The 16,984-nt window shown below is 38.1% G+C and overlaps 1 protein-coding gene across 10 annotated transcripts in view; it reads right to left on the reverse strand.

Moving 5' to 3' along the window:
• EHBP1 (EH domain binding protein 1) overlaps nt 1-16,984 on the reverse strand; it is a 445,289-nt gene that overhangs the window by 242,545 nt on the left and 185,760 nt on the right. For all 10 annotated transcript variants that reach the window (XM_057497152.1, XM_057497151.1, XM_036890374.2 and 7 more), the window contains one exon: nt 587-768. In XM_057497152.1, coding sequence (XP_057353135.1) covers nt 587-768 — 182 coding nt within the window. The remainder of the gene's footprint in view (nt 1-586; nt 769-16,984) is intronic.

The following is a 16,984-nucleotide window of genomic DNA, read 5'->3' on the forward strand; positions in this document are numbered from 1 at the left end:
CATGCACTTTGTCTGTAATGCAACAGCCAGGGCAAATGTTACCTTTTATATCTGTTCTAGGTATGTTCACCTCATTTTTATCCAATTAGAATTTGACTAGAACTGGTTGTAGGAATTGTCTTTGTACAATGCTTATTTAGTGTTTAAAAAGTGATTTCTGAAAAGGATAATGATTATAGCAAACTGGCAATCTACCTGTACCTTGCCATACAATTTTTGGAAGGCAGAGCCAAACAATATGAATTGGTAAAAGTCTCTTTAGTTCTTTCATCCTTTTTACCCTAAACTTTTCATTTTGGGGTCCTCTCATGTCTCAGTTGCATCAAACAGCTCTATAATTGAAATGGCTATACTTCAGACTTAATGCTGAAATATAAAACAAACATGTATGACACCCTATAATACACAATTTAAGGTTTGAAACTTGCTGTAATGACCTTTATATTACTGTACATTCTCTAGAATCAACAGGGACCATAAATAAGGAGATCACTAATTCAGTCTCTGAAACAAAGAATAACAAGAATGATTGGTGTGTGGTAGAATGTTCTCACTGTTGGGAGCTGACTTGATGAAAGGAACTTACGTGGCTTTTCCTTCTCGAAGGAAAATGCAAGACAATGAAAACTGAAGAGTGGCAGATACAACTTTTTTAGACAATGGCTTAAATTTTAACTTGACATCAGTCTGAGTTGGCATAGGGCTTGCATACTGTTTCATGTTGATGTTGCTAGTAGCAAGCGCTTTCCTTCGACCAGAAGGGGATTCCTGGAAGGTAAAATATAATTATGTAATTTGGAGTTGTTTACTTTACAGCCAAATAATTTTAAATATTATTTTAATAATATGATTAACAACCAAGACTTCATTCTCCAATGAGTTTCTATAACACAATATTGAAAAAATACTGTGATGAGGTTATATCACAACTTTTATGTTTAAGTAAAGTAGATATAAAATTGGAGAGAGCTGGCCCAGGCAGAAATAAGAATAGACTAGAACAACCCTAAATGTATCAGGGAAGGAAAAGCAAGGAATGTAATTTAGGACAGAAAGTCTCCAGGTTTCCTGTAAAAAGAGGATCTAGCACAGTGCTAGGTATCACACGTACTCAGCAATTGTTATGCATTCTTTGATTATATTTAATGTAACCTAATGGTATTTCTCCATTTAAATGCCTACAATTTTTTATAGAACTCCTAGTTCCAGTGGCATTCTGACTAATGTATCTGAATTCTACCCTGTAATTTGAGACTTAATTCTTCCCAGGACCTTTTCTGATCACTCGTTAGTAGTTCTCTCTCACTTCCCTAAGATCACATACATGAAGGAAGAAACAGTTGGCTTCTCTGATTGTATGCCTGTAGGAAACACTGCAAAACTGACCCCAGCAAATCACAAAATTCTTTTCCCCACAGCTATTGCCAATATATCAGAAATGGACACAAAATGAAGCATATTTGCTATCAAAGGTGTTTAACACTCCAATAGTAAGCTATCTTGTTTCAAAATTATCCTTTATAGAGTAATAGACCAGGAGAACAATGAATAATGAATATAGCTTAGGAGAACAGGACAGCAAAATATTGATTGGCCATCAACTATGTAAAAGACACAGTGTCAATTCTGGAAAGGTATGATGCTGAATAAGACATAATCCCTGACTATGTGTTCTAATGACAAGGGGAAATCTTAGATGTAAGATAATTTGTAAATAATGTAAATGAGAGGTCATGACCATCATTAATGTAAACCAGAAGTAATATACCAGCATCTCTTAGGGTTTACTGGTCTAGGAATTCAGACCTAAAATAAGGTCTTATTTCCAAGCTGTGTGACCTTGAGTAAATCAGTCAACTTGAGCCTCGGTAACCTTTCCCATATAATAAGGAGACTAAATAGAAATACATTCAAGCTCTACAATGGTTTTCTATAAAATTACTCAATTTTCCAACCAAAACATGAAAAACTATCATTAACCTCTGAATTATTATTCAATAAATCTTTATTTGTCCTATGATTGATGCATTTGCCTAAAATAAGGATAATTAAATCAAAACATTAAAACAGGCTTTTCAAAGAAATAGACATTTCTGCCAGTAGAACAAGTAAAAATGTATGGTAGCACCCCTAAAGAATACCTCTTTTAAAAATGTGGTCTTATCTGTCAGATTATGTACAGCAATATTATACAGAACTATTAGTGCATGTAGATGCCTTATGAATGAATTTCAAAAATGCATCAAGCACTTGAGAAGGATTTAAGCCCTCTCAGAAAAAATACTTAAGAATATGCAAAAACCCTCAGCTGAATCAAGTTGAACAGATGTGACTATCCCAAACAATACAAGTGTTCTTTCCCTGGTCGCTACTGTCAGTCAAAGAATAAGATTAAGGTCCAAGGTTCTGACAATGTGCAAAATGAAAAAGTATGATCAGGTCATATCAATTTATTACACTGATATGAACAATAATCTCTTATTATACCTTCAGAATAGCTAACAACTCCTACATATAATACAGGATTTAAAACCTCTGTTTTGAAAGCATGACATACAAACTGCCACATATTTATTTTCAGATTTTGTTAAATAAATTTGTTTCACTAAGTATGACACTGATCCCTTAATAGTAATTATTTATTTTTTGACTGAACAATCAAACTATAAAAATTAAGGTAACTTGGAAATGACAATAATTTTGAAAGCCCATTTAAAGGATGATTCCTACAAAATCTAGAGTTTTAAAGATTAACATTCAATTTCATTTTTTAGATAAAAATTAGTAGAAAAGGTTTCCCGCTGAACTGAGAGTTTTTAAGTGTTTGGTAAATCAGTGTCTCTGAAATAACAGGAAATAAAAACTACTAAATTCTCAACACAACTAACCACACCACTTAAGTAAGTATTTATTTGCTCAACAACAGTGAAAAAGACTTTTGAAAGGTCTACAAGTGAGCAAAATAAAGTTCTTTGAGTCTACAAATATCCATTCCTAATATAACAGAGGATCTCACTAGAGTCTTTGTCCTTTTTGGGAAAAGGGGTTTGAATGGCATTTCTAGTAATCATTCACCCAACTCAGACACAGTTTTCCTCTTTAAAATTGGTTATCTCATAGAAAATAAATTTTAAAAGAACAGTAATGAGAAAAATATGGGGATCCTTCACAGCTATAACTCTAGCTCCATAACTCTTCACTTTCCATAACTAAGTCAAAATCTTTACACATCCAAGATTGCTATCATTGCTACCATCAGTTCTATAAAAAGGAATGAAATAACTGGTTGCATTGCTATATGAGCATGTCTATTGCATTCTGTAGTCCTTTCTCAAACTAGTAGGGGTCAGCCAGGCAGGGAGAGTTTTAAGAGAGAATTACTGTTTATTGTTGGCCAGAGTCCTAATGCTACTTTATGTCACATGTAGGTTGAATAAGAGAACAGAAATAAGAGAAAAAAAACAGTAAAAGGAACTCTTAGAGAAAGTAAGTTAGATGACAATAGTCAGTTAAGAAGTGAGTATTTACATATGCATAAGGCTGAGTTTCTGTCTCTGGACCTATGTTTATAAAACTGTTTGTATGTGAATCTGGCAGCATTTTGAGAATTACTTTAAAATTCCTAAGCAAAAATTCTTAAACTTCAGTGTTTATTAAAAATAAAATAAAATAAAAGTAGGAGAGCTTTAGATAACTTAGATACTTGGATCCCATCCCAGGAGATCTAGTAAAATTAGATTTGGGCTCAAAAATCTGCATTTCCAAAAATAGAAGTACCTCCACTCCCTATTTCCAACCAATCCCTCCCACATGCATATAACTATTACCAGGTGATTCTAATCCAGTTAATTTAAAATTGTATTTTCAGAAATATTTTCTTTAAGGAAGTTCTGACATAAGATTATTTTTCTTAAGAAATCTGACTCTCATTTTTCATGACTATTCTCTGTTATAACAAAAGACTTACCCTATGTATTTTCATTTCCTTGAAATCCAGCCTATTATACTTGGAATCAGACAAACCTGGATTAGAATGTGACACCAATATTTATTCATTGGTTAACTTCTGGCATATTTTCTCATGTATTTGAGCCTCAGTTTCACACTCTCATATTGACAAATATTTTTTAAAGTTGGACAATATGAAGTGTTAATAAGATCAAGGGACAACAAAAACTCTTACACTGCAGTATAGTTTCAACTGACATATCCATTTTGGAAAACAAGTTTTTTTTTTATATTAACTTGCAAAGCTGAACACATGCATACATTACAAATAAACAATAATTCCTATCCCAGAAATATACCCTAGGGAAATTCTTGCAACAACATATGAAAATACCTATTACAGTTTTAGTGTATAGTAGGTGATTAATAAACAGTATTTATTAACATTTGCAGCCCATTTAACCTGGTTTCTTAAACTAATATTATGTATAGTACATCCAGGATCACCAATGTTGACATGAGGAAAATAAATGCATAATCCAATTCAGGATGTTTGCATTAAAGTAACGTATTTACATTATGAAAATTCATGGATGGACCCACAACATTCTTACTAGATCTAAAATGAATTCTCCACCTCAATGTGCCCTGTTGCTATTCAGGTGGTAACAATACAACCAATATATAAATAAGTGTTTTCTCTTTACAGCATAAAAGGGAAAAGATTTATAGTAAGTTTTCTAATATGGAATAAATTGATTATAAAATGAGAAAATTAATTCTCATGCAACTCAGAACTTCTTCATAAATATTTTAAACATTCTAGATTTTAACAAAAGAGCATGCAGCTAATCTTGCCACTTTCCCCCACCAAAACTAAAATGATATATAATATAATGGTTGGTGGGGAGAGATGGCAGAGTAGGAAGACAAGGCGGAAACCTCCTCCCACACACACAGCAAGGAAGCAATACAGTAAATACAACTAAACCTGAAATCAACCTGGAGACTGCAAAACAGCCCACCTACACGTGGTAAAGAAGAAAAGACCACAAGAGAAGTATAAAATGGCAGAGCCACCATCAATCAGGACCACAGCCCTTCCTCCATCCCAGCCCACAAGCAGGAAGAAGAAGAATGCAGCAAAAGGGGTAAGTGCTCAGCAACTCTGCACATCTGGCCCTGGAGATCTGTTTTGGGAACATGAGTCCACACTGTACTGGGTTCTGGTGATTAGTCCAGCTAGACACCGGGCAGAGTTGGAGCCCCCTGGGAGGCTAAGACTCTAGCCAGTTGTGGAGGACAGGCATGCTCAGCCAGTACAGCTGAGACCCCACATAGAGGCAGCAGTTTGAAAGATTTACCAACAGTGAGAAGGGTGCCAGAGGGAAAAAGTGTTGTATAGAGCTCTCTTTGCAAGAGAAAAGGCAGGGATTGACACGTCCCCCACTCTCCCTCAGCGTAACTGGTCAGACACTCATGGGAGCCCCAAATGCTCCATCTACCTCACTGGTGGCTCAGCTCCAAGGCACTTCCCTGCACACCCACCCACCCATCCAGGCAAGCAGCATCAGACTTTGCTGCCTGGTAGGCAGAATGAAGCTTTCCCAGCTTTTTCAGCCCTCTCTCAGTCCAAAGCAGTAAGTGCCTGCAGGAGGTGGCTTGGAGAGCTCCTTCCTCCTCTCAGGCATCCCAGCCAGGGGCTGCATACCCTTCTGCCACCACAACTATGCATCCCAGTACTAAATGTCCACCCAAGGGCCGCACAACTACCCCACTCACTCTGTCAGCACACCAGCACTGCCATTGCTGCAGGACAGGCAGAGGGCACCCTGCCCATAAGATCCCAGCAGAATGTCCACTGCCTGGCTCACAAAGGCCAGCTGGGGCGAACTGCTATAAGTGGATGACTGAGACAGAACACTGCTGATAGAGACAGAAAGGCAGCCCTGCCCATTACCCACCAACAACACTGGAGCTCCACTGCAAAGGAGAACCGGGCACTGGAGAGTAAAGAGTCTTGAGCTTTTAGGCACCACAGGATGCTTTCATCAAAAAGACATTACTCTCTAGACCAAGAAACAGAGCCAATCCATCAATACAAAGGAAGAAACACTGAAACACTGACAAAATGAGGGGGCAGAGAAATATGTTCTGAATAAAAGTACAAGATAAGACACCATAAAGAGGGCTAAACGAAATGAAGATCACCAAAATTCCTGATAAAGATTTCAAAGTAACAGTCATGAATATGCCTGCTGATCTGTGGAAAAGTATCTCAGGGACTTCAGCAAAGAGGAACTGAAAAAGAACCACAGATAGCTGACAGAATAGAATAATTGAAATGAAATATAGAATGGAGGGAATGAGTAATTGTTTGCGAACAGAGGAGACAATGAGATGAAAAATAGAGAAAAGGAAGACAACAAAGCTGAGAAACAGAGATAAAAGGATCTCTAAAACAAAAGAATGTAAAGAGAACTGTGTGGCAAGTCCAAATGAAACACTATTTCATATAATAGAGGTACGAGAAGAAGAGAGAAAAAGGGATAGAAAGTCTCTTTGAAAATTATTGTGAAAATGTCCCCAAACGGGGGAAGGAAACAGACACCCAGGTCCTGGAAGTACAGCGAGCCCCTAACAAAAGGAAGCCCAGGAACACAACATCAAGACATATAATAATTAGAATGACAAAGATTAAGGATAACGAGAGAGTATTGAAAGCAGCCAGAGAAAGAAAGAAGAATACTTGAAAAGGTACCCCATCAGGTCATCAGCAGACTTCTCAGCAGGAACTTTACAGGCCAGTAGGGAATGGCACTAAATGTTTAAGAATACTCTACCCAGCAAGATTACCATTCAAATTTGAATGAGAGAGTAAACATTTCTCAGATAAATAAAGTCTGAAGGAATTTATAACCACTAAACCAGCATCACAGGATATGTGGAGGGAATGTCTGTGGATAGAAATGTTCTTAAGTCTAAATGGTTATCAACACTAAAAATAAACCAATAATAAAGGTAGTAGATGAATTACTTAACCAGCAAGTATAAAATTAAAACAAAACCAAACAAAAGTGGTAAAACCAATAGTATACACAATCGGTCAAGGAATCCACAAAAAATGCAGATTATGACATCTAATAGATTAAATGTGGAGGAGAAGAAGAAAAAAGGAGTACTTTTCAAGTGTGTTTGAGATAAAGCAATCATCAACTTAACATAGTCTGTTATATAGTTACAAAACTATCCATGAACCTTATGGGAATCACAAACTTAAAGCTTGTAATAGATACACAAAAAATTAAAAAAGAAATCCATTCACAACACTAAAGAAAACTATCAAACACCAAGAGAAGAATATAAGAGGAAGAAAGGAACAGGGAGAAACAATAAAAACAACCAGAAAACAATAAAATGGCAAGAATATACCCATCAATAATTACCTTAAATGTAAATGGACTAAATGCACCATTCAAAGGACACAGAGCAACAGAATGGATAAACATACAAGACCCATTTATGTGCTGCCTACAAGAGACTCTTTTCAGACCTAAGAATATACACAGACTAAAAGTGAAGTGGTGGAAAAAGACATTTCATGCAAATTATCGGGGAGAAAAGCAGGAGGAGTACTTATATCAGACAAATTTGATTTCAAAACAAAGAAAATAATGAGAGAAAAATGGACATTACATAATGATAAAGGGATCAGTCCAACAAGGAGATATAAGAATTATAAATATATGGACTAAAGATGGCAGCTAGAGAGGTGAGACACAGGCTTCCTCCTAAAACCGCATATAACACGAAAATATAATTAATACAACCAATCCTGAAAGAGCAACAGGAAAGAGAACTGCGCCAGACTGCATACACCTGGAGAAAAAACCTCACGGAACAGGTAACGTACCAAAGCTGTGGCCTGGTGGGACCCAAGCCGTTCCCCCAGACCAGCTCATCAGCAGGACAAAGAGAAATAGAGCAGGGAGAAAGTGGAGGCATGGGACTGATGAATACCTAACTTCAGAGATCTGCTCTGGGAGCACAAACCTACATTTCATGGTGCTTTCATGATACTCTCATGATTAGGGGATTGGAAAGCTAAAACAGGCAGAATTCCTGGAGAGACTGAGATTCCTGCAGCTTGTGGAAAGCAGGGATCCATATCCGGTTGCTCTGGGACAAAAGAAAGGCAGGCAGTCTGAGAGATTTCCTAACAAAGAAGCCCTTAGCAAGAGGGCTGCTAAAGGGGCAAGGATTGCACAGACCTTACTGCTCAGGAGAAAGGACAGGTGGACAAAATTGTCCAGGTGCACTCTGCCCAGGAGGTTGGGAGCTTTCGCGATTTCCAGGTGCTCCAGCTCCATGGCTGGCAACACAGCTCCGAAGACCCCCTCCGTGATATGCAGCCTACTTCATCTTTCTCCCGGCCAGCCCCACCTGGCTCGCAAACTGGCAAATCCTACCCTGGCATTAGGCCAGCCAGAGGGAAGATCTGTCAACAGCAACTACAAATGCAAACCATAGAGGCTTATACCTGTGTGCTTGGCCCACTGGTTCAGGAAGTGGAGACAGGCATAACAGCCGGGAAGCAGGAAACAGCTCCTTCCTCCCCACAGGCACCAATACCACACCCCTGTGACCCCCGACATTGCTTCAGGGGCTGAGCAGCTCCAGAGAGTAGGAACCTGGTTCAGAGTAAAATTAATATAACTCCTGAGAAAGATGACATGGACGTCATGACTCTACCTAAAAGGGAGCTCAAACTAAATATCATTAACATGCTCATGGAGGTATGGAAAGATATTCAAGAACTCAGGAATGAATTCCGGATGCAGATCCAATCATTGAAGAGCACAATGGAGAATATTAAAAGCAGATAGGATACCGTGGAGGAGACAATAAATGAAATAGAAACAAGAGAAGAGGAATACAAAGAAGCTGAGGCACAGAGAGAAAAAAAGGTCTCCAAGAATGAAAGAATATTGAGAGAACTCTGTGACAAATTAAATGGAACAATATTTGCATTACAGGGGTACCAGAAGGAGAAGAGAGAGAGAAATGGACAGAAAGAGTCTTTGAGGAGGTAATTGTGAAAACTTCCCCATTCTGGGGAAGGAGATAGTCTCTCAGGCCATGGAGATCCACAGATCTCCCAACACAAGGAACCCAAGGCAGACAATACCAAGATATATAGTAATTAAAAGGGCAAAGATCAAGGATAAGGAAAGATGATTAAAAGCAGGCAGAAAAAAGATCACATACAAAGGAAAGCCCATCATGCTTTAACATCAGACCTTTCAGCAGAAACCTTACAGGCCAGAAGGGAGTGGCATAATGTATTTAATGCAATGAAGCAGAAGGTCCTGGAATGAAGACTACTTTATCCGGCAAGAATATCATTTAAATCCGAAGGAAGGATTAAACAATTTCCAGATAAGCAAAAGCTGAGAGAATTTACTTCCCACAAACCATCTCTACAGTGTATTTTGGAGGGACTGCTATAGATGGAAGTGTTCCTAAGGTTTAATAGCTATCACCAGATGTATAATAAAACCTCAGTAAAGAAAGAATAGCTAATTACAAAACAAATGCAAAATTAAATTAACTATCACCAAAGTCAATTAAGGGATAGACAAAGAGAACAGAATATGATACCTAATATATAAAGAATGGAGGAGGAAGAAAAAGGAGGAGAAAAAGAAAAGAACCTTTAGATTGTGTTTGTAATAGCATATTAAGTGAGTTAAGTTAGACTTTTAGATGGTAAGGAAGTTAACCTGGAACCTTTGGTAACCACGAAACAAAAGTCTGCAACAGCAATAAGTACATACCTATCGATAATCACCCTAAATGTAAATGGACTGAATGCACCAATCAAAAGACACAGAGACACTGAATGGATGAAAAACAAGATGAGTCTACATGCTGCCTACAAGAGACTCACTTTAAACCCAAAGATATACACAGACTAAAAGTGAAGGGATGGAAAAATATATTTCATGCAACTAACAGGGAGAAAAAAGCAGGAATTGCAGTTACTTGTATCAGACAAAACAAACTTCAAAACAAAGAATATCACAAGAGACAAAAAAGGATATTACATAATGATAAAGGGGTCAATCCAACAAGAAGATATAACTATTATAAATATCTGCACCCAACACAGGAGCACCTACATATGTGAAACAAATACTAACTGAATTAAAAGGGGAAATAGAATGCAGTGCATTCACTCTAGGAGACTTCAACACTCCACTCACTCTGAAGGACAGATCAACCAGACAGAAAATGAATACAGACACAGAGGCACTGAACAACACATTAGAACAGATGGACCTAACAGAACATCTACAGAACTCTACACCCAAAAGCAGCAGGATACACATTCTTCTCAAGTGCACATGGCACATTTTCAAGAATAGATCATGTACTAGGCCACAAAAAGAGCCAGAGTAAATTCAAAAAGATTGAAATTGTACCAACCAGCTTCTCAGATAACAAAGGTAAGAAACTAGAAATAAATTACGCAAAGAAAATGAAAAATCCCACAAACACATGGAGGCTGCACAACATGCTCCAAAATAACCAGTGGATCAATGAACAAATAAAAACAGAAATCAAGCAATATCTAGAGACAAATGACAATAATTCAACAGAGCAAAATCTGTGGGATGCTGCCAAGGCCATGCTAAGATGAAAGTATATTGCAATACAGGCCTACCTCAGGAAAGAAGAACAATCCCATATGAATACTCTAAACTTAAAATTAAGAAAACTAGAAAAAGAAGAACAAATGAGGACCAAAGTCAGTAGAAGGAGGGACATAATAAAGATAAGAGCAGAAATAAATAAAATTGAGAAGAAAAAACAACAGAAAGAATCAATGAAAGCAAGAGCAGGTTCTTAGAGAAAAGAAACAAAATAGATAAACCCCAAGCCAGACTTCTAAAGAAAAAAAGAGAGTCTACACACATAAACAAAATAAGAAATGAGAGAGGGATAATAACTAAGGACACCATAGAAATACAAAGAATTATTAGAGAATACTATGAAAAATCATATGCTAACAAACTGGATAACCTAGAAGAAATGGACAACTTTCTAGAAAAATACAACCTTCCAAGAATGACCAAGGAAGAAATAGAAAATCTGAAAAAATTACCAGCAATGAAATTGAACTGGTAATCAAAAAAGTACCTAAGAACAAAACGCCTGGAACAGATGGCTTCACTGCTGAATTTGATAAAAAATTTAGTGAAGACCTAATACCCATCCTCCTTAAAGGTTTCCAAAGAGTGGAAGAAGAGGGAATACTTCTAAACTCATTCTATGAGGTCAGCATCACTCTAATTCCAAAACCAGGCAAAGACACCACAAAAAAAGAAAATTACAGACCAATATCCCTGATGAACACAGATGCAAAAATACTCAACAAAATATTAGCAAACCGAATTCAAAAATACATCAAAATAATATACATCATAATCAAGTAGGATTTAGTACAGGGATACAAGAATGGTACCACATTCAAAAATCCATCAACATCATCCACCACATCAACAAAAAGAAGGACAAAAACCACATGATCATCTCCATAGATGCTGAAAAAGCATTTGACAAAATTAAACATCCATTCATGATAAAAACTCTCAACAAAATGGGTATAGAGGGGAAGTACCTCAACATAATAAATGCCATATATGACAAACTGACAGCCAACATCATACTTAACAGCAAGAAGCTGAAGCCTTTTCCTTTAAGATCGGGAACAAGAAAAGGATGCCCACTTTCCCCAATTTTCCTGAACATAGTACTAGAGGTCCTAGCCACAGCAATCAGACAACATAAAGAAATAAAAGGCATCCAGATTGTCAAGAAGTTAAACTGTCCCTGTTCGCAGATGACATGATACTGTACATAAAATACCCTAAAGAATCCACTCCAAAACTACTAGATCTAATATCTGAATTCAGCAAATTTGAAGGATACAAAATTAATACACAGAAATCTGTTGCTTTCCTATACACTAACGATGACCTAGCAGAAAGAGAAATCAGGAAAACAATTCCACTCACAATTGCATCAAAAAGAATGAAATACCTAGGAATAAACCTTACCAAGGAAGTGAAAGACCTATACTCTGAAAACTACAAGACACTCATGAGAGAAATTTAAAAAGATACCAATAAATGGAAACACATTCCATGCTCATGGATAGGAAGAATTAATACTGTCAAAATGGCCATCCTGCCTAAAGCAATCTACAAATTCAATACATTTCCTATCAAAATACCAACAGCATTATTCAACAACCTATAGAAAATGATCTAAAATTCATATGGAACCATGAAAGACCCCAAATAGCCAAAGCAATTCTGAGAAGGAAGAATAAAGGTAGGTGGATTATGCTCCCCAATGTCAAGCTCTACTATGAAGCCAGAGTAATCAAGACAATTTGGTAGTGGCACAAGAACAGACCCATAGAACAATGGAACAGACTAGAGAGCCCTGATATAAACCCAACCATATATGGTCAATTAATATATGATAAAGGAGCCATGGACATACAATGGGGAAATGACAGCCTCTTCAACAATTGGTGTTGGCAAAACTGGACAGCTACATGCAAGAGAATGAAACTGGATTATTTTTTAACCCCATACACAAAAGTAAATTCGATATGGATTAAAGACTTCAATGTAAGTCATGAAACCATAAAACTCTAGAAGACAACATAGGCAAACATTTCTTGAATATAAGCATGAGCAACTTCTTCCTGAACGCATCTCCTTGAGCAAGGGAAACAAAAGCAAAAATGAACTCATGGGACTATATCAAACTAAAAAGTTTCTGTATGGCCAAGGACAAGATCAACAAAACAAAAAGGCATCCTACAGTATTGGAAAATATATTTGGAAATGACATATCCGACAAGGGGTTAACATCCAAAATATATAAAGAACTTACAGGCCTCAACAACCCAAAAGCAAATAACACGATTAACAAATGAGCAGAGGATAGGAAGAGACAGTTCTCCAAGGAAGAAATTCAGAAGGCCAACAGACACATGAAAAGATGCTCCACATCACTAATCATCAGGGAAATGCAAATTAAAATCACAATGAGATATCACACCTCACACCAGTTAGGATGGCCAGCATCAAAAAGACTAAGAACAACAAATGCTGGCAAGGATGTGGAGAAAGGGGAACCCTACTACACTGCTGGTAGGAATGTAAGCTAGTTCAACCACTGTGGAAAGCAATATGGAGGTTTCTCAGAAAACTAAAAATAGAAATACCATTTGACCCAGGAATCCCACTCCTTGGAATTTACCCAAAGAATACAACTTCTCAGATTCAAAAAGACATATGCACCCCTATGTTTATCGCAGCACTTTTCACAATTGCCAAGATATGGAAGCAACATGTGTCCATCAGTAGATGAATGGATAAAGAAGATGTGGTACATATACACAATGGAATACTATTTGGCCATAAGAAAGAAACACATCCTACCATTTGCAACAACATGGATGGAGCTAGAGGACATTATGCTCAGTGAAATAAGCCAGGCAGAGAAAGACAAATGCCAAATGATTTCCCTCATTTGTGGAGTGTAACAATGAAGCAAAGCTGAAGGAACATAATATCAACAAACTCAGTGACTGCAAGAATGAACTAGTAGTGGTTACCAAAGGGGAGGGGTGTGGGAGGGCAGGTGGTGAGGGTGAGAGAAGGTGATTAAGAGGTATTATGTTTAGTACACATGGTGTGGCAGATCACAGGGAGAACAGTGTAGCACAGAGAAGGCACATAGTGGATCTGTGGTATCTTGCTGCACTGATGGACAGTGACTGCATTGGGGTATGGGTGGGGACTTGATAATATGGGTAAATGTAGTAACCACATTGTTTTATCATGTGAAACCTTTATAAGAGTGTATATCAATAATAACTTAATAAAAAAATTTTTTAAAGAAAAGAATTTTAAATATGGATCCAACATTGCACCTAATATGTAAAACAAATACTAACACAATTAAAGTAGGAAATAGACCAGAACTCATTCATATTAAGGTACTTTAACACAATACCTTACTTCAATGCACAAATTAAACAGACAGAAAATTTATAAGGAAACAGAGGCATTGAACAACACATTAAATCAGATGAACTTAACAAACCTCTACAGAACATTCCACGCAAAAGTAGCAGTATACACATTTTTCAGAAGTGTACATGGAACGTTCTCCAGAATTGAACACACAGTAGGCCACAAAAAGAGCCTCAGTAAATTAAAAAAGAATGAAATTGTATAAAGCAGCTTCTCAGACCAGAATGGTATGAAACTAGAAATAAATTACACAAAGAAAATAGTAAGGCCCCCAGACACATGGAAGCTAAACAACATGCATCTAAATGATCAATGGATAAATGAACAAATCAAAACAGAAATGAAGCAATACATGGAAACAAATGAAAACAAAAAGATACTATAGTTCAAACTATTTTGTAAGATGTCACAAAAGTAGTTCTAAAAGGGAAGTACATAAAAATATAGACCTACTTCAAGAAACAAGAGCAACCCCAAATAAACAGTCTAATCTCACAATTAAGGAAACTGGAAGAGGAGGAACAAATAAAACTGAAAATTAGTAGAAGGAGGGACATAATAAAGATCAGAGAAGAAATAAATAGAGAAGAATAAAACAACAGAAAAAAATCAATGAAACCAAGAGCTGATTCTTTGAGAAAATAAATAATAGATAACCTCTAGTGAGACTTAAAACAACAAAAAAAGAAAGAGATTATTGTCTTCCGGGGAAGATGGCGGCGTGAGTAGAGCAGCGGAAATCTCCTCCCAAAACAACATATATCTATGAAAATATAACAAAGACAACCCTTCCTAGAATAAAGACCAGAGGACACAGGACAATATCCAGACCACATCCGGACCTGAGAGAACCCAGCGCCTCGCGAAGGGGGTAAGATACAAGCCCCGGCCCCGCGGGAGCCGAGCGCCCCTCCCCCCAGCTCCCGGCGGGAGAAGAGCAGGCAGAGCGGGAGGGAGACGGAGCCCAGGACTGCCGAACACCCAGCCCCCGCCATCCGGGACAGAGTGCAGGGCCCTCGATACTGGGAAAACAGGGCAGCAAGAACAGTGAGCAGGCACTGGAGGCTGGGCGACAGAGGACATAAGAAAAGCGCGCGACCATTTTTTTTTTTTTTTTGCTTTTTTGCTGCTTTGTTTTGGCGAGCGCTTTTTGGAAGTCTTAAAGGGACAGGGACCCCAATATTAGGGAAACAGGGCAGAAAGACCGGTGAGCAGAGGCCTGAGGCTGGCACCAGAGAATAAAGAAAAACGACCACCTTTTTTTTTTTTTAATTAAAATTTTTTTTTTTTTTTATTAAAAAAATTTTTTTTTTTCTTGTTTTTTTTTGGGGTCGTTGTTTTGTTTTGGCGGGTGCTTTTTGGAAGTCTTAAAGGGGCAGGGCGGGTCACTTAATCCAGAGGTAGGGAATCCGGGATCTCTGGGCACCCTAACCCCTGGGCTGCAGGGAGCAGGGAGGCCCCTTACGGAGATAAATAGCCTCCCAGCAGCTCCTGCTCCAACGCGACTCCACCATTTTGGAGTAGCTGCCCGAGCCAGGCCACGCCCACAGCAACAGCGGAGATTAACTCCATAGCAGCCGGGCAGGAAGCAGAAACCCTGTCTGCGCGCAGCTGCGCAGCACAAGCCACTAGAGGCCGCTGTTCTCCCAGGAGAGAAGGGCCACAAACCAACAAGAAAGGAAGTCCTTCCAGCCGTCACTCGTCCCAGTTCTGCAGACTATTCCTATCACCATGAAAAGGCAAAGCTACAGGCAGACAAAGATCACAGAGACAACACCAGAGAAGGAGACAGACCTAACCAGTCTTCCTGACAAAGAATTCAAAATAAGAATCATAAACATGCTGACAGAGATGCAGAGAAACACACAAGAAAAATGGGATGAAGTCCGGAAAGAGATCACAGATGCCAGAAAGGAGATCGCAGAAATGAAACAAACTCTGGAAGGGTTTATAAGCAGAATGGATAGAATGCAAGAGGCCATTGATGGAATTGAAATCAGAGAACAGGAACGCATAGAAGCTGACATAGAGAGAGACAAAAGGATCTCCAGGAATGAAACAATATTAAGAGAACTGTGTGACCAATCTAAAAGGAGCAATATCCGTATTATAGGGGTCCCAGAAGAAAAAGAGAGGCAAAGAGATGGAAAGTATCTTAGAAGAAATAATTGCTGAAAACTTCCCCACACTGGGGGAGGAAGTAATCAAACAGACCACGGAAATACACAGAACCCCCAACAGAAAGGATCCAAGAAGGGCAACACCAAGACACATAATAATTAAAATGGCAAAGATCAAGGACAAGGAAAGAGTGTTAAAGGCAGCTAGAGAGAAAAAGGTCACCTATAAAGGGAAACCCATCAGGCTAACGTCAGATTTCTCAACAGAAACCCTACAGGCCAGAAGAGAATGGCATGATATATTTAATACAATGAAACAGAAGGGCCTTGAACCAAGGATACTGTATCCAGCACGACTATCATTCAAATATGACGGTGGGATTAAACAATTCCCAGACAAACAAAAGCTGAGGGAATTTGCTTTCCACAAACCACCTCTACAGAACATCTTACAGGGACTGCTCTAGATGGGAGCACTCCTAGAAAGAGCACAGCACAAAACACCCAACATATGAAGAATCGAGGAGGAGGAACAAGAAGGGAGAGAAGAAAAGAATCTCCAGACAGTGTATATAACAGCTCAATAAGCGAGCTAAGTTAGGCAGTAAGATACTAAAGAGGCTAACCTTGAACCTTTGGTAACCACGAATTTAAAGCCTGCAATGGCAATAAGTACATATCTTTCAATAGTCACCCTAAATGTTAATGGGTTGAATGCACCAATCAAAAGACACAGAGTAACAGAATGGATAAAAAAGCAAGACCCATCTATATGCTGCTTACAAGAAACTCACC

This window comes from Manis pentadactyla, chromosome 2, assembly GCF_030020395.1.
Source record: "Manis pentadactyla isolate mManPen7 chromosome 2, mManPen7.hap1, whole genome shotgun sequence".
Taxonomy (NCBI): domain Eukaryota; kingdom Metazoa; phylum Chordata; class Mammalia; order Pholidota; family Manidae; genus Manis; species Manis pentadactyla.